This window comes from Brachyistius frenatus, unplaced genomic scaffold (assembly GCF_029030835.1).
Source record: "Brachyistius frenatus isolate BFR_SWC_R1_liver_20210118 unplaced genomic scaffold, ASM2903083v1 Contig_170, whole genome shotgun sequence".
NCBI classification, from domain to species: domain Eukaryota; kingdom Metazoa; phylum Chordata; class Actinopteri; family Embiotocidae; genus Brachyistius; species Brachyistius frenatus.
The window spans coordinates 367,048-386,268 of record NW_027210769.1 but is presented as its reverse complement, the minus strand read 5'-3'; the positions used below and the strand labels follow the sequence as shown (position 1 = coordinate 386,268).

Sequence of the window (19,221 nt, the reverse complement as noted above, 5' to 3'; positions counted from 1 at the left end):
GCAGAACTGGGACATGGCGCGCATGTGACAGCGGGGAGATGCAGATGTTCGTGCACGTGAGTCCATAATATCGCACTGCAGTCGCACAAAAACAAAACAAAAACAAAAAAACACATGAAACAGACTCGATCAGAAGTCGCGGCCCGCTGGGTTTTCAGTCATGCAGAGAAAACTGTTTGAGTTCTGAGTTACAAAAGAAACTTCACATCTTTCTTTGGAATCCCAAATAAAGTAAATCCTGTGAATAGTTTGTGTCTGCATGTGTTTGTTGATTGCAGCGAGCAGAATGAAACTAATCACGCTGCCTTCCTCCGGCGGTGAGAAGGACATGCGGAGGTGAGAAGAGTTGCTTCTGTTCTGGAGGCTCCGACATCAACGTGTCTGCGGTTTGTTTTTCACAAGCTGAAACTTCCATCTTCAGTTTGAGTGGCAGCGTCTGAAGAATTAAACTCACACTCTGTTTGTGTTTATATTCATCTGAGGAAGGACGTGATGTCATCAGGTTTCTTTAGTGATTTTTGTCCAAAAGTTGAAAATGTTGCCATAGCAACAGTATATATTCTTGTTGCAGTATAGTTGAGGGTCAGATCTTCCATATTGGATTTAGGCTTTATCATCACTTTAGTTATAATTAGTATTGAAAATAACATGTTCTGTTTTACTGCCAATTGACTTTTTTTAATCCCTAATTAATCAAACTTTTATTGTGTTATGAGTGCTGAAATATCCCCATATCAGATTTTGTTCACGGTATTGACGGGAAAATACAACAATCAACAATTTGGCAGATACTACAAATAGTACTCCTACATGTGAAGACTCTTATGAACGAATCTCCTGCCATCATAACTGCAGCTTTCCATTTTCTTACCCAGAAATGAATGTGTTTTCTGTTCAATGTCTTAATTTGAAAATCCTTTATGTCGGTGGCCCCGCCCCTTCCTCTACGTAGCCAAGATGATGACTGTTTAGGATGAAACTCACAGACTAGATAAAGGAGTTCGTAGCTTCAGGTCTGTAAAATGGTTCTGATCCAGAAGTGTCTTCAGCTGCAATACCAGCGAGTGCCACTAGAGGTCGGCTCCAAAAAGCCTCCGGCTCCATAGACTCCCATTCAACTTCTCTCATCAAATCCAAAGTGAATAAAATGTGTCCATCAGTTATCTCGGTGTTGTTAGCTAAAGTCACTCCTTCTTCTTAGTTTTCTGGAGGTCCATCTGAAAATAATCCCTCATTCATCAGAAAAGAAGATTCAAGAAGACCTGTTTTTGGGGGCGTGTCTGTTTGATTGACAGGCCTGTGGTGCAGTCAGGTTACAGCTATCGGTGGGCGGGACGTAGTATCTTCAGGTTTCCGATCAGATCGGTCAGATCCACCGCTGGCTCCTCCCCCAGCTCGTCCAAATATGGTCACTTCCTGCTCCAAACCGCTCCGAACTAGCAAAGATGGTGACGGACAGAATCTGAACTGGAGGATTCATAACGTTCACAAACCGACGATGACATCACTGATGGCTGATGACATCACTGATGGCTGATGATTGGGGGAAAGTTTTTAGTTTCTTTTTCGGAGGGTTCTGAGTGCTTCATCCTGGTACTTGTCGTGTGCTGCATGTTTCTGTACTGACGGTGTGAACACACTGATGCACTTTTGTTTTCCTGTTTTTGCAACCTTGCTACATTTTTTTATAAAGTCAAGTTTTTTGTTTGCTTCGTTTGTCTTTCTGAACTGAACAGAAGATGTCTGTGGTGATTAGTTACTGCTGTTTCATTGGAACCTCTGCATGTCTACAAGTGAATTAAAGATTCTCAAATAATCTGCAGCAGATCGTTCGACGTCAAAACATATATCAATAAAATCGATGAAACACTGCAGCTGCTGGTTTATGTGTGCGTGTTTGCAGTGTTTGTGAAATATCATCAGCTCAAGAGCTTTTTAATCAGTGACTAAGAGACAACAGGAACACGGTTCTTGGCACGTTTGTCTTTTTGGATGACTCATCACATTATGTGTAACTGAATCAAAAATGTCTCGACTGCACTGAAGAATACTTCTGAAGCACTGACGGCTGCATGCAGGCTTTATTCTGTTGTCGTTTGAATCCAATCAGAAATTCATTCATTCATCATTTACCTGGTTGAAGGTTGCAGGAGCCCGGAGCATATCCCAGCATGCACTGGAACAAACGAAGGGTTCACCTTTGATATCTTTTTTTTCGCTGAAAAGTGTATTTTGAAAGAGTTTTGTACTCCATGAGAGAAACAAAAACCTGTTAATATTAAATATGACAACAAACCCCTTAAGATTTAACATACAGTTTGCGGAATGGTTTAGAAATCTGTTTTATAGTACACGTAGTTTGTTATAATTTCATTCAATGGCAAAAATAATCTACTCGAGCTGCTCAGATTTAAATTTAGATATACAGTACAGGTATATAAAAATAATGTGAAAGCACAATTTATTCGCTTTCACATGCATTTTTTTCCTCCATGTCAGCTGCCAGGCTTTCAAGAAAATTCATAAGGATTCAAAAAATAACTTTAAAAACAGTAATAAATGTTGTTAAAGGACCGTATGAGGGTGATGTCATCGTTGGTTTGTGAACGTTATGAATCCTCCAGTTCAGATTCTGTCCGTCACCGTCTTGTTAGTTCGGAGCGGTTTGGAGCAGGAAGTGACCATATTTGGACGAGCTGGGGGAGGAGCCAGCGGTGGATCTGACCGATCTGATTGGAAACCATGACGATACTATGTCCCACCCACTGATAGCTGTAACCTCACAGGCCTGTCAATCAAACAGACACGCCCCCAAAAACAGGTCTTCCTGAATCTTCTTTTCTAATGAATGAGGGATTATTTTCAGATGGACCTCCAGAAAACTAATAAGAAGGAGTGACTTTAGCTAACAACACCGAGATAACTGATGGACACATTTTATTCACTTTGGGAGGCTTTTTGGAGCCGACCTCTAGTGGCACTCGCTGGTATTGCAGCTGAAGACACTTCTGGATCAGAACCATTTTACAGACCTGAAGCTACGAACTCTTTTATATACTGTTTATGCAAAATAGTAAGAATAATCAATTAATAATTAGGGTTATGATTTAATGATATAATGTTCAAATTATGGATGCTGACTTCTGGAATTCCATTGATGAAGATAAACAACACATTCATAAATGTTGGCTCATATCAGACTGTCTCAGCTGTCACTGTTTCAGTGTTGCTGCAAACCTTCTCATCAGCATGAGATTATTTGCAGAACATGATGAACCCGTCAGAGTGATTAATCAGTGACACTAAACAATCAGCAGCTGTCCTCAATGTGTGGAGGCTGATCAATACGATCAATATTCAATCATGTCTTTGTTCTCTGGTGTGTTTAAATTAAAGATCAAAACAGGACAATGAGACAAAGTAGGGACAGATTTGAGCTTTTCTGACACTTTATTTATATGCAAATATTATATACATAAATATATATGCATTAAAAAGTATGTTAACAGTGGACTGAATTCTGATCACTCTGATTCTGATTACTCTCAATACATACTTTGTATTAATATATATATTTGACCCTTAATTTGAGCACTTTATTTGATTTGTTCATTGAAGAGTCACATTTAGAGAACAGAAATCTGCCTGATGTAGAACACTTGTGCTGCTGCAGAGCTGCTGACCGCTGAGTGACTGCCCCCTCTGAGCCTCGTAATACCCTCTGGGATTGCTTAACAACACTGCCCCCTGCTGGTGACACTGCCGTTCCCCCACGTTTAACTCCTCGAACTTCATCTGTTCTCCTGAAACACCAAGTCAGGAAATAAGTCAGGTTTATTTATACAGCGCCTCTTAGATCAGACAAGAAACACTTTGCAATAAGAGATAAAAGAAAGACTGGGCAATAAGACAGTGTATGAAAACACATTAAAAAAAATCAAATACAAGAGAAAAAAACAACAAGTAGACCACTTTTCAAAGGTAAAGATGGGGCTTGAGCTGCTTTTTAATGGGACCCACAGTGTGTACAGATATTCAGTCCAGTGGGAGAGATCCAAAGTTTAGGATGCGCCACTTCACAGGAGACCGTCCGCCTCAGCTTTGTTCACATGACTGGATTACGCTGGTTACACTTCTGCATGTGATTAGAGAAACTCTGAGGCAGCGAGGAAGAGTGGGCAAACAAAGAATAACAGATCAATATCAAACCAGGAAAATTAGGATTTCCCCTTCAAACCAAAGGCAATGATTAAACACGTACATCAATACGAAGAGAAGCTTTCTTTTTCCTCCAAAAGCTCGAGAGCAACACCAATGTTAACTCTTTTTATGCCACGCTTCAGCCATCGTAGTGCTTACACAGCCATTCATAAGAGGTTCGAATACACAACGTCTTCTTGTAATCATGTTGGACTGAGAGCAGACGGACCCCTGCAGAGACTCGGGAGCTCATGTTGTGGTGCAAAGTGTTGTTAGGAGACATGAAGGGCCGCCGAGCTGTTTTAAACTAAATACAGTAGTGTGAAAAAGTGTTTGCCTCCTTCCTGATTTCTTATTTTTTTTGCATGTTTGTCACTTAAATGTTTCAGATCATCAAACAAATTTAAATATTAGTCAAAGATAACACAAGTAAACACAAAATGCAGTTTTTAAACGAAGGTTTTTATTATTAAGGGAGAAAAACAATCCAAACCCACATGGCCCTGTGTGAAAAAGTGTTCCCCCCTAAACCTAATAACTGGTTGGGCCACCCTCAGCAGCAACAACTGCAATCAAGCGTTTGTGATAACTTACAATGAGTCTTTTCCAGCTGTGGAGGAATGTTGGCCGACTCATCTTTACAGAGTTGTTGTAATTCAGACACATTGGAGGGTTTTCCAGCACCAACCTCCTTTTTAAGTTCATGTCACAGCATCTCAATAGGATTCAGGTCAGGACTTTGACGAGGCCACTCCAAAGTCTTCATTTTGTTTTTCTTCATCCATTCAGAGGTGGACTTGCTGGTGTGTTTTGGATCATTGTCCTGCTGCAGAACCCAAGTTGGCTTCAGCTTGAGGTCACGAACAGACGGCAGGACGTTCTCCTTCAGGATGTTTTGGTAGACGGTAGAATTCATGGTTCCATTTATCACAGCAAGTCTTCCAGGTCCTGAAGCAGCAAAACAGCCCCAGACCATCACACTACCACCACCATGTTTTACTGTTGGTATGAGGTTCTTCTTCTGAAATGCGGTGTTACTTTTACGCCAGATGTAATGGGACACACACCTTCCAAAAAGTTCAACTTTGGTCTCGTCAGTCCACAGAGTATTTTCCCAAAAGTCTTGGGGATCATCAAGATGTTTTCTGGCAAAAATGAGACGAGCCTTAATGTTCTTTTTGCTCAGCGGTGGTTTTGGTCTTGGAGCTCTGCCATGCAGCCATTTCTGCCGAGTCTCTTTCTTCTGGTGGAGTCATGAACACTGACCTTAACTGAGGCAAGTGAGGCCTGCAGTTCTTTGGATGTTGTCGTGGGGTCTTTTGTGACCTCTGATGAGTCGTCGCTGCTCTCTCGGGGTAATTTTGGTCGGCCGGCCGCTCCTGGGAAGGTTCACCGCTGTTCCATGTTTTCTCCATTTGTGGATAATGGTTCTCACTGTGGTTCTCTGGAGTCCCAAAGCTTTAGAAATGGCTTTAGAACCTTTTCCAGACTGATAGATCTCAATTACTTTCTTTCTCATTTGTTCCTGAATGTCTTTGGATCTCGGCATGATGTCTATCTTCTGAGGATCTTCTGGTCTACTTCACTTTGTCAGGCAGGTCCTATTGAAGTGATTTCTTGATTGAGAACAGGTGTGTCAGTAATCAGGCCTGGGTGTGGCTCGAGAAATTGAACTCAGGTGTGATGAACCACAGTTAAGTTGTGTTTTAACATAACAAACACTTTTTCACACAAGGCCATGTGGGTTTGGATTGTTTTTCTCCCTTATGCTATATTATTACTTCTTTTTTTTTTTTTTAACATATTTCGGACCACATGCTATAGTGTGACTTTTTGATCATATTTCAGACGACATGCTATAAATATGACTTCCGTTTAAATTATTTCAGGCAACACAACAGTGCAGTTGTCAGCGTTGTCGTCTCAGTCTAAAGGTCCGTGGTTCGATCCCCGCCTGGGACTTTCTATGTGGAATTTGCATGTTCCTGCATAGTAATAAGTAAATCAGAATATGGACGACTAACTTAATGCATGTTATCATGCATGTAGTCCATGATGTAAAACAAACATCATGTAGTTGTAAATGTGACAAAGTCACACTCCAAGCAAGAACATGCAATCCTCCACAGACAGAGTTCGAAGCCCCTGATTGAACCGAGTACTTCCTGACTGTGAGATGACAACGCTAGCAACTGCAAAGTTGTGCTTCCTCTATTGCATGTTCGTCTGACTTATATTACTTTTAAACATTTTCTTGAAGAAAAGGTTCCAGGTTCAATTCTTGCCCTTGATGTGGCTTTTCATCCAGGATGTTAATGTCATCCTTTCCCCAGCGAGTCTCAAACCTGGAACCTTCTGAAGGGGAGGCAACAACACCAACCACTGCACTGTAGATGTCTCTTCCTTAACATGTTTAAAAGTTATATAAGTCATATAAGTCAGACAAGCATGCAATAGAGTCATCAAAAATGTTGAAGTTCCAAGCCAGCGTTGTCATCTCACAATCAGGAGCTTCTGGGTTCGATAGGGGGTCTGGAACGTAGTGTGGAGGATTGCATGTTCTTGCTTGAATGTAATGTTTTACATTATGGACAACATGCATAAGTTTGTCATCCATATTATGGACGACAGACTTTACTTTCAGGTCATTAGTTTTGCAGGAATAAGGAATTCACGTTGAAAGTCACAGGCAGGAATCGAACCCAGGACCTTTCGACTGAGACAACAACTCTGACAGCTGCACCACTGTGTTAGCTTCCATAACTTGAACGGGAGTCATACTTATAGCATGTCGTCAGAAATTTGAAGGAAATATATCATGCTATGGTATGACTTTTTATAATATTTTAGATGACATGCTATAGTATGACTTTTTGATCATATTTTAGATGACTTTGTTATAACATGAACGGAAGTCATACTTTAGCATGTCATCCAAAATATAAAAAAAAAACCAAGATTGTATACAGTATATGGTAAAATGGGGCAGTGATTAGCAGTATTGCCTCCCAGTCAAAAGTGTCCGTATTATCGTGTCCACTTCCCCTCGTATTCACCAAAGAAGACACAACATGTTGAAAAGCCTTGAAAACATTCTGCACGGTAAAATGTCCACAGTGGAGGTTTGATGTGTCGGCTTCGTGCTCGTCTGGTAATTAGTCAGTCCCGAAATTACAGATTAAATTTAATCTAAACGGTTCCTTGTGTAAACCAAATTTGTTTTGAACACTCCACCAAGTCCTTTTAAAGGACTACAAGAATGTCCGTTTACAGTACTTTACATTCATTCAGCAGCAGGTTGGATCCTCAGAAACACTGTTTTGATTTCTAACATTGGTGTCGAGATTGCTGTGTGAAAGCTCAGATCACAGATGTGTTCAGTCAAGTATTATTGTTATCCATCATCTCTCATTAGAAGCCCCGACAGCGGCCTCCGGGTCCTGCTGGTCCTTCGGGTCCTGCGGGTCCTCCTGGTCCTGCTGGTCCTCCTGGTCCTGCTGGTCCTCCTGGCACTGACAGAGCTGTGTGAATGAGGAGCAGCAAGGCTGCAGCCAGGGCTTCCACATCAGGTTCCCAGCAGTCAGCTGGCTCTGCACTGGCTTCACTGACCTGTGGTGCCTCTCCACGGCCTCCTCCATCACAGCCAGGATGGAGTGAAAGGCGGGCTCCGTGTCAGGGGTCAGCGGCGTGGTCTCCGACGGGTCCCTGGAGAGATCGAAGAGCAGCGGGGGATCGTGGTAGGTCACGTGGTCCGGCGTGCAGAAGCAGACGAGCGTGTGGAAACAGGCTGCTCGGTCTTCTGGGTAGAAGTTCGGTGTGAAGAAAAAGGCTTTCCACACTGAGCTACCTGAAGAAACATGAACTAGAATTACCACCAAGCAGTTCATGTCCACGAACCCCCAACCAAGTCACAACACAAAGTATTTCAGAGCACATAGTTAACATAGTAAAATCCTTCTAACTGTATTTTATTACATTACACATACATATGTTTCTGGATCATGTTTCTATCTGGTTTCTTCTTTGGAGAGTTTTAACATCATTTGTGGACGCAGCGATGAACTGTGTTCACAGACGATGGTTTTCACAAGTGTTCCTGAGCCCATGCAGTGGTTTCCACTCCAGAATAGTGTGTTTTTAATGCAGTGCTGCCTGAGGGCCGAAGATCACCACCATCCAATATTGGTTTCCAGCCTTGTCCCTTGTGTTCAGAGATTTCTCCAGATTCTCTGAATCTTTTCATGATATTATGAACCGTAGACGATGAAATCCACTAATTCTTTGTAGTTTTACGTTGAGGAACATTATTCTTAGATTGTTGAACTATTTTCCAACACAGTCTTTCAGAGTGGTGAACCTCTCCCCATCTTCACTGCTGAGAGACTCTGCCTCTCTGAAATCATCTTTTATACCCAATCATGTTAGTTGTGAGATGTTCCACCAGATGTTTTTCTTTAGACACTTTTTCCATCTTTTGTTGTTCCTGTCACAACTTTTTAGAGACGTGTTGCTGCCATCAAATTCACTATTTTTCAACATTTGATATGTTGTCTTTGGTCTATTTTCAATTAAATGAGTTTACATGATTTGAAAATCATTGCATTTTGTTTTTATGTACAGCTTTGGTGTAAACAGGGTTTTAGAAGATGCTGTGGAGAACTGTGGATCTGACTGGGTGTTTGCTCACACTTACTGTTTTGAGGATGCCATCTGACAGCGTTCAAGTAGGCGTTGCAGTAATGGAAGAGAAATTCATGGTTTGACCTTTCGACTCTCTGCTGCAGTAAATCCATGAGGTCATGACCATCTATCTGTCTGGAGACCAGAGGACAGAGTCAGCATGAAATCCTCTCAAGACACATTCAAACACTCATCACTGTGAATCATTGATGAAACCCTGTGATCAAAGCCTCTGGATTACCTTAATACCCCAAACATGTTTTCCTTCGCTCACAGCGCCTCATTGTGAGCTCAGTGATTCACTCTGCATCCCCCTCTTCTTTAAATGCGACCTAGATTCCAGGCTCGGCTTGTTTTGACTGACATGTGGTGCCTCACTGCTGTGCAGCCTCACCTGTCCTCCGGGACCGAGGCTCCGCTCAGCTTCACCACGGTAGGAAACAGGTCCATGTTGCTGGTTGGCTCCTCTATCTGCCCTCCGCCAGGGATGCTTCCCGGCCAGCGGAGAATTCCCGGCACCCGGATCCCTCCTTCCCAATTCGTGGACTTCCCTGCTGCTCGTAGTGAAACAAAGAAGTCACGAAAGCAGCTCTCAGCCCGTTAACCAGAACTCGGCGTGCCTGGTCTCTGGCTCGGTAACTAAAGGAACAACTAGCTCCTTGACAGCGGCCGCTTGCAGAGATGAAAGGGCATAGCAAACAGTGGCTGCCTTCTAAAGCTCGCGCTGCTCTTTGAATCAGGTCTGCTGAGTCCAAACAGAAAGATTACATCAAATCTGAGGCCACGCTGTGAACTTCATCTGGCAGACGGTCTTAAATTATAGACGAAAGTCTGCTGCTGACTCTGAGGACACACCATGAGTCTGCTGTTTGAATGAAATAAATCATCTTTGTTTCATTAGAATCATTTTATTGATGATTGAGCCACATCCAGAAAGAGTTTGTTTTCAAGTCATTTTCTGACCATTTCCTGGAAGTTTCCTGGAAGGAACAATGAAATTCAGTCCTAATTACATAGAAGATGGAGAGGCAGGGATTTGAGTTGGTTATTTTTGCATTTGTTTATTGCAGCATGATGTCCTCGAAAGAAAATCTCCATTTAAACCAAAGTAAACATTAATTTATTCTTCAATTCACTGTTGAAACTACGTTGAACTGTATGTTTTGATTGGGTAAGATTTTTCAAATTTCTTTATCCTTAAAAAACTTTGTCGGATTAAATTTCAAAGTGTTTTTAAAGTTACTGGGATTCATTTACATATTCCATTTCAGCCTTCCTTATAAAAGTACTGAGGTCAAAGTTTGATTTGACCTTTTGCAATCTCGGGGAAAGAAATGAGAAAAATTGCCTGAGGTGTTTTGCCCTCTAACAGGCGTTATCATTGGCCACCTTGGCTCCTTGAGGCAGATTTTTGTACTCACCGACCAATCAGGATTTGGTTGCTGTCCTGGTTGCTATGCCAGCGTCCAAACAACTCATCTCTGTTTTTTCTTGAAGCCATCCAAGAGATCAGATCTGCAGTTTTCAAGCTTGTGTTGAACATGTCTGCAGTAAAGTCCACCAGAGAGCTCGCTACTGCCGACCTCTGACCCCCACCAGGTTTGTTCCTTCTACCTGGGCCGGTGCCACCAGGCCGAGGTGGATTCCTGCCCAACGTACAGCTTGAAAGACTACGACCGGCGGTGGCACTTCAGTACAGTCAACCCGCGCTTTCAACACTATTGCAGTGCAGATGAAGGAGGCAGCGGCAGCCTGTCCTGAGTCCAAGCCCCGCAATGACTACGATGCTTCCTTCTCAACCACCTTCCAGTATCCTCATTGAGGACCTCACAAACGTCTTTGCCACCCAGCTGCCTGCCCCATGTGATACACATCTCCTATTATGCCAACCATGAGTGGAAGAATCCCATCAGCCAACCTGCCGGCGGTGGCTAACTGCTCCATCTGGTAGTCGGACTACAGCGTCCCAACCATTGAGCATACAGGCCCAACTGGCCTCAGTCCCGGTATCCGTAACTGATTTCCAAAGGGAGATGAGAAGTGGGGATGCTGGGGATCCAAAGTGGCCTGGAGTGTGGTAGTGCTGCTTCCTGATTGGTCAGTGAGTGCAAAGATCTGTTTCACAGTCAGGAATTAACCAACAGCGAAGCCCATGAGAGGGTAGAGCACATACTCAAAAAAAAATCGGAGTTACATCCAGTAACGACTATTTTTTGTCATGTAACCCTTTGCAGGGTGGTGGGAGGGATTGAAGTCTATCTCATCTCACATTGGATAAAAGGTGGAGTACACCAGAACAAGTCATCAGTTTATCACAAGAACGGTACATGCAGTTATCTCACACATTCATAGAATAGAAACAAAGAACCCAATCGGCATGTTTGGACCTTCTTCCTGTGAGGTGTAACCATGGTTACTAATTCTAATCCTGAGGGGAACAGGAATGTCCGGACAAAATTTCAATCCATTCAATATTGGTTGAGGCTTTCAATGACCCTTTGTCACTATTGGACCTTAAAACTGTTTTTGGTATTTCTTTATTTTAGGTGAACAAATGACAGAACAATCAAAGTTAAACTTACTTTGAGTAGAGGGTAGATTAAGTTTACTTGTAGCTGACAGTTGGTGTTTGAACCGTTTTAGGGTCCAGTCCATGATTTTCTATCATTGTATTTAAAGAAATATTCACACTTTTTGAATATAGACTCTGATTTACAGGTAAAACCAGCAATTTTATTTTTCATAACAAGTGAGAAGCTCAAATGTGGGGTCATTTTGGCAAACTTTGGATCACATAATTTGCCTTAAAGTGACGGTTTTATTGCGACAAAGCTCTGATGTTCTCTTTTCATTCATTTCTTAATGAATCCAGTTTATCCTCATGCCGTACCTTTATATATTCCGTTCCATCCTCCGTGCACCTCCCCTCTGGCAGACACTTCCTCCAGGTGAGCCCCCTGATCCGAAGTCAGGTAAACCAGAGTGTTTTCGCTGAGCTTCAATCGGTCCAGGATCTGCATGACCTGACCTGAGAAAAGACACAATTACGTTGGCTCTGTACCCCCACGTATTGCAATGAAGACAAAAAAACAACACGGAGTTTAAAGGAGAGATTCACATTTGTTTTATCATTTGAATTATGAGTAACTGTAATTAATACTGGCTGTGAAATCTGTCCAATGGTGGGACAAAAAGTGGGACAAAATCAACAGACCTGGTTCTGGAAAAATCCAGATTAGTTGTTTCCCTAATTTTGCCGAGTTCTGCTCTGGTCATAAAGTTCTGTACTCCAATAAACTGAGCTTTCAAACAAAACAAGACAAAAAAACACCAGAGTCGACCATCTGCAGCAGCATTCTGAGAGCAACAACTACTTTCCCTTCTGTGTACACTCAAATAAAACAGTTTTCTTGGGACTTGCTGGCGATATCAAACACAGAGAACAACACCTCTGCTGACGTACCGACACTCCAGTCCACCTCATGGACGGCGTCTCCATAGATGCCGTGGCTGCTCGTCCCTCTGAACGCTGCAGAGGCAAACATGGCTGTGTGGACTTGGAGGAAAGATAGGAACAGCAGGAAAGGCCGGGCCGAATTCCTGCAGGATCCGAAAATACAGTTTAATTACAGCATTAATATAAATGTAAATCACACTTAGTTTTTCACTGTCGTGGTTGTCCACCGTGACTTCGTCCCCCAGAGTCAGACTGTCAACACTGAGTTCTACTGGACCTTCTGCGGGAAACAATCAATGCAAATGACCTGAACTTTGGTTCTCTGATGATTTCAACACGCCCGCTCACAGTTTCTCGCCACTCTTTCTCACTATATTTGTCTCCCTGCTGCTTCTATCTGTTCCCCAATAACTTGTCACAAACTTAAAAGTGTACTCTCTGCTCAAGTCTGAGTTGTGTAACTCATCGCCAACGGACTACTGCTTACGGTAGGTTTCCTGATCCACGTGAACCAGGAAAGCTGAGACGTACCTCTCTATGAAGTCCACGGCCTCACTAGTCATCCTCTGCGTCAGGTTTACAGACGTGAACGGCTGCTCCACAATCCTGTGGTCTCTCAGGAGGACACAGTTGAAGTACGGGACGATGGTGTAGAATCCTGCCATCACAATCGTCACCACGACCAGCAGAGTCAGCAGGAACAGAGTAAGGCCTCTGCGGATGGTGATGAACCCGCAGGAGTGGAGTAGAACTGCAGTGACCAGGACAATACCCAGCGTCCTGTACGGCAAAAACTTATAGAACTGGAACACCGTGCCGTGACCAGGCTGGCAGTCTCGCATGTTGGTCAACGGGATGCCGAAGAAATAATTAAAGCCGTGAACGCTGGGATGGTGGCAGTGATCCTCACTACTCTCACAGTTTAGTCCGAGGTGCCACTTTCCTGGACACACGAAGAATTTCACAAAAGAAAGACAAAAATTACAAAAGAAACACACATGAAAAAATAAATCCACGGTTATTTTACGAGTAACCGTGGGAAATAGTTTAAGCTACATTGTGGGTTATGTTACATTTATTTAGTGTGCCAATGTAAATGTAAATTGCTCATATTTTTTCTTATTCTTCCAATTCTGCCCAAAGTTTAGCCGCCAAACTCGATAGCGATTGATTTGTCGTGTGGTGTTTAGATATTTTGCGAAAAATTAGATTTTGAGAGTGACAATTTTTGACAAATCTTAGTAAATCAGCTTGTGTCCTGATTTACTAAGATCTCCAAATAAACGTACTAAATTGCGTGTTCATTCCAAATGTTTGCACATTTATTTTGCACCCGTTTTGCGGGGGATTTACTAAGAGTAACTTAATAAAACGTTTGCAAATAAAAGAGGAGGGACGGTGGATGAGATCCTCCATCAAACACTGAGCAGCAGGTCCAGAACTTTCTGTGATGAAAAGGTGACTTTTCATTCAATGGGACCTTTTGAAGCTACCCGTGAACGCTGAGCAACACATTCAGGACCTGGGACAGCGACACATTCAGGACCTGGGACAGCGACACATTCAGGACCTGGGACAGCGACACATTCAGGACCTGGGACAGCTCCCCTGAATAACTGCGTTTCCTTCTCACCACAATAAGAGCAGCCGTCTCTCTTCATGTTCATCTGATTAATACGTAAAATACACACCAATTACTTCTCCTGTTTCTACTGTCAGGTTTAGTAAATATCACTGCAGCTGATCAATTTATCTATTGGCAATATTTGACACGTTGAAGTAGAAATATTACATATGCATTCAGGCAAACACGCAAACTGGACACCGTGTGTTAAACTGCACATTTGAAAGATGTCATGCTCACTGCACGTCGTTAGTAGATCAGCTGGGACTTTTTTTTGTGGGTGATGTGAAGTTTGCACGTGATTTTACACACACACACACACACACACACACACACACACACACACACACACACACACACCTTCAATAAATCAGGCTCTTAGCGTAGAAATGCAGCCGGAAACCTTTAACACATAATAAAGGTGTACAATTTAAAATGGTAACAGCTTTAAGATGAAATAACGGACACTTGCACCGTACCTATGAGAGCAGTCTCGTAGCCTTGTTGTTTCACAATCTTCGCAAAGGTCACCTCTTGGCTGGGAAGACCTCCAGAAGCTGCATTAAATATGAAGACACCAGGTCTGATGGAACCAGCTACACCTGTTCGAGAGAAAAAAAAAACTGCTTTTACAACCCCTGTTTCCAAAACAGTTCGGCGGCTGTGTAAAATGTAAATAAAAACAGAATGCAATGATTTGCAAGTGATACAAACCCATATTCAATTGAAAATAAACCAAAGACAACATCAAATGTTGAAATGGAGAACTTTTATTGTTTTATGAAAAACATTTGCTCATTTTTTATTTGATGGCAGCAACACGTCTCAAAGAAGTTGAGGGTCAACAACTGGAAAATTTGTGTAACACTAAAAACAACACCCGGTTGAATTTCTCACAACTGAAAAAAAGATGATTTCAGAGAGACAGAGTCTCTCAGCAGTGAAGATGGGGAGAGGTTCACCACTCTGAAAGACTGTGGTGGAAAATAGTTCAACAATCTAAGAATAATGTTCCTCAACGTAAAACTACAAAGAATTAGTGGATTTCATCGTCTACGGTTCATAATATCATTAAAAGATTCAGAGAATCTGGAGAAATCTCTGAACACAAGGGACAAGGCTGGAAACCAATATTGGATGGTGGTGATCTTCGGCCCTCAGGCAGCACTGCATTAAAAACACACTATTCTGGAGTGGAAATCACTGCATGGGCTCAGGAACACTTGTGAAAACCATCGTCTGTGAACACAATGTCTGTGAGGTGATGTAACACCGTGGTAAACGAGTGGTAAAATGAGCAGATATTTTCACTAAACAATACCATTTCTTAGTTTCAACATTTAATATGTTGCCTATTGTATATTTTCAATTAAATATGAGTTTACATGATTTGCAAGTCATTGAATTCTGGTTTTATTTACATTTTACACAGCTTCCCGTCTTTTTTAGAAACGGGGTTGTACTTTTAAGTTATCTTTTTTCTAATTTTCTAATCTAACCAGCGTGTGTATGAGAATTATAATATCTTATTTCAAAATAAAATGAATATTGATTTGTGTATAAACACAGTTTACTGTCTTCATTAAATTCACTCCTTTAAATAATTTAGTCTCTAAATAAATGGGCTGTCCGGCATAAGTGGAATAAATGAGGAGTGTTGAACAGCTCCGCTGTCTGGGGACGCTGCCTGAAGACCAACATTAAGCACCATGTCAGTCAGGAAAGGTTTTCTGTGTCTTTGAACTGGCCTGATCGTATCGGGTAACGTCCGGTGAGGAATGCTGCCCTGCTGGGCGTGCAGAGGCTCGCTGCAGCGATGTGGTGGGTCAGCTTCACCCCTTCCTGGGCCAGCTGGTCAATGTTGGGGGTCCTACAAAATCACATCATCAACAAGCACTAGTCAGGTTCAATATCCACAGGGACCAATGGAAGACTTAGAAATCCTATAGAATTCAATTTAAAGCAACTTAGGTTCTCTAGTCAATAATTAAAAATAACTTTTTTAATACCTTACTATGAGGAATATAAACACATGTATTTTTTTTACTGTGTACTATTGCTCATACTTCTTGGGCTAAGAGAAAAACCCATACAAAAAATATATAAAAACGTGCGTCTTGACCAAAAGTCATAGGACACTATTCCCAATTGAGATGCAAAATAGCCCCCCTCCTCCCCCGCCCCCACCATCGAAGTGAATGGGAAATCATCCCAATGAGTGCCAATATTTTACAAATTCAGCTGACTTTGGAGCCCGATAGCTCAATTATACTTGACAGTAGAAACGTCATTCAAAGTTTAAACGGGTCACGAGCCGTTGACCTTTCACTGACTACAAAGGTGTTTTGATATCCATCACGTTCTTTTCAAAATCGCACGCTGAGCCGGAAACAAATGGCTGCTCAGATATTAGGCCAATAACAGAAATGCAATATTGTCATCTGGACCGCAACAGAGTGAGAAATCAAAATTACACTGCTGGTCGGCTTATTGCCGTGACTTCAATAGACCTCCAAAAAATGCAATAAAGGTCGCCTTAACTTTACTCTCTATTATAGTGAAGACAAAGGAGAACTTTAAACTCCATAAATCAATGTGTTGTGCAATAAAACGCACAGAATAAAGACTCTTCCTTCTTCATCACAGCTGAATGCCCAAAAGTAAATGATTTTAAAAACTTGCAAATTTGTTTAAAAACATACTGTTCAGAAAGGCTGTGGAAGCCTTTCACTTTGTCCTGCATGTTTTAAGCTGCGATAGTGCTCAGTCATGCTCAGCCATCTGTTATCTTATCAGTAGACAGACAAAGCCTTTGACCATCAGGCCAGTGTTCTAATAAAGTGATTCAGGAACACAAAGCACTGATATGGTGAAGATATATTTTAATCCCTGTTAGCATTTTAAATCCTTTTCCATTTAACCTCCATCTCTTAGTGCGGTTGTTACTCTTGTCTTTCTTAGATTGTCTTTAGTTGATGGAAATGCAGGTATCAGAGACATGAAGGCCAACTGATGATAAGATCTGGTTCTCCTGTTTCTTTTCCTGGTTTCCTGTTGTAAACTGGGTCTCTACACCTGGTGTCAATGATCACCGAGAGTTATTGAGCTTCAGCTGTGGCTGTTTTTGACAGACTGGTCTTACTGGTTGGTTCCCGTCTGTGTGCCAGAGGTGACTTTTATACCGTCAGCAGGATGACAGTGAAGTTAGTGATTACCATCAGCAGGAAGTGACCATATTTAGACGAGCTGGGGGGAGGAGCCAGCAGTGGATCTGATGTCCTTCAACATTGGCCTCATTTTCCACACCCAGAAGCTACGTCCACTATGTTTATATACTAAAATATTACCATGCAGATGTCTTCAGCGCGTCACCGTTACCAAACATGTCAATTTTGGGGAAGATTAAACAACGTACAGTGGTGTGAAAATTACAGCTACTTTTAATTTCATGGCGAGACCCTCAAAATGGCCGCCACGCGACGGGACCCCGTTCGACGAAAAACAAATTCCTTTCATAACGTTTCATCCGAAAGGGCTAAAGACTGGACACACCAAATTTCAAGCAGATCCAATAAAGTCTGTAGGAGGAGTTTGTTAAAATACAATACGTGCAAATCGCCAAAAACAGCCACTAAATTCAGAATGTTCGCATGTCGTATAAAGTCGATAGTCATAACTGAAACTACAAACAAAGATATTCAACAACTCAAATTGGGAAAGGAAAAGACCGACAAGAGCAGGAGATCAAATTTTAAAAAAATGGAAATCCAACATATTTGCACGTATACAGCTCTGAAACAGCGACATGTTTCTACCTCAGGGTTTTATTGCCGTAACAGCCGAGGTCTCCGATTCCCAGGTCGTCCACCATCATCAGGACCAAGTTGGGCTTGTTGCTTCCCTGAAGAGACACGCAGCTCGTCTCCAAGAGAAGAAGAAGCAGCAGAGACGACGGACACGACGGCTTCATGTTCAGTGCAAGAACACTGGAGGAGAAACCAGAGTACACGTTCATACAGCGGTCGACTCTCAGTGACTTGTTTTTAAAGTCACACCATCCACATGTTTTTAAAGTCACACCATCCACATGTTTTTAAAGTCACATCATCCACATGTTTTTAAAGTCACATCATCCACATGTTTTTAAAGTCACACCATCCACATGTTTTTAAAGTCACACCATCCACATGTTTTTAAAGTCACACCATCCACATGTTTTTAAAGTCACACCATCCACATGTTTTTAAAGTCACACCATCCACATGTTTTTAAAGTCACATCATCCACATGTTTTTAAAGTCACACCATCCACATGTTTTTAAAGTCACACCATCCACATGTTTTTAAAGTCACATCATCCACATGTTTTTAAAGTCACATCATCCATCAGCTCAGAAAACTGCTGGAATTTACTGATGATAATCTAAGTTTGAAAAATTTCTACTTAATAGTAGAATATACTTCAAGTTTACCATATTTTCAGTTTTCATAACAGGCAATAATACATACATACATATATATATATATATATATATATATATATATAAAATACACATGTAAATAATAATAAAATGCTCCTTTATGCATCAATAATATCAATCCGTCAGCATGATTAGAAATTTGTATGAACAGTAAAGTAATAATTAACATTCTTGAAGAGACCAAACTGCCTTAATAATTATAATAATGAAGTAAAACAATACTAATAATGATTTTTAACGTTCATATTTCTCTTCATTACTACTTTATAACTTATTATTTATAAATTAAAAGCAGCAGCAGCTAAAGTTGGACTGGAACGTCTTTAAATATATTTTCCCAGCTGTTTAGGTCACGTGATAGAGTTGACCTGAACCCGGAAGTACTGTTTACGTCAACCTGTCACTCACCTCATTAACCGTCGAGGTTCAGCAGCTCGCGAGCGGCAGGCGGACCGAACTGCTCCGTAACTTCCGGGTTCGTCCGCGCAGCACGCTCGTTTGAATTATTCTACTTTGTGAGCAGAACTCAAACGTCACAACACCGAAGCTGTCAGTGCCGCGTGAACTAGTTCCTGCAGAGCAGAACTTCCGGTCTGGAGTTTCAAAACAAAATCTGACTTTTATTCTTTTTAATGCATTGTTCTCACTTTTATACTCCTTTTTTTTTTTTTTAGTTTCTAGTTGTCTTATTATTATTATTATTATTATTATTATTATAGCGTTTAATCTATCTTCTGCATTTCTTGTATCTCGATCGTCTTGCTTGCGTTGGTCTCAAA

General features: G+C 41.6%; 1 protein-coding gene across 1 annotated transcript; it reads right to left on the bottom strand.

The window, feature by feature from the left end:
- Window positions 1-7,555: 7,555 nt before the first annotated feature.
- sts (steroid sulfatase (microsomal), isozyme S) lies at window positions 7,556-18,961 on the bottom strand. Its single transcript, XM_069717204.1, has 10 exons — window positions 18,851-18,961; window positions 17,777-17,947; window positions 15,710-15,831; window positions 14,441-14,563; window positions 12,869-13,280; window positions 12,344-12,480; window positions 11,771-11,908; window positions 9,275-9,434; window positions 8,894-9,015; window positions 7,556-8,047 (listed from the first exon to the last, which is right to left on the bottom strand). The coding sequence occupies exons 1-10, from the start codon at window positions 18,853-18,855 to the stop codon at window positions 7,602-7,604; spliced, it is 1,836 nt and encodes a 611-aa protein (XP_069573305.1). The 5' UTR covers window positions 18,856-18,961; the 3' UTR covers window positions 7,556-7,601.
- Between the last annotated feature and the right edge of the window lie 260 nt (window positions 18,962-19,221).

Coding starts and splice junctions, on each gene's coding strand:
- sts (XM_069717204.1), bottom strand. Junction 11,909..12,343: donor TGAGGTGGACTGGAGTGTCG/GTACGTCAGCAG, acceptor GTCTTTTCTCAG/GTCAGGTCATGCAGATCCTG. Junction 8,048..8,893: donor CAGATGGCATCCTCAAAACA/GTAAGTGTGAGC, acceptor ATGTTTCTTCAG/GTAGCTCAGTGTGGAAAGCC.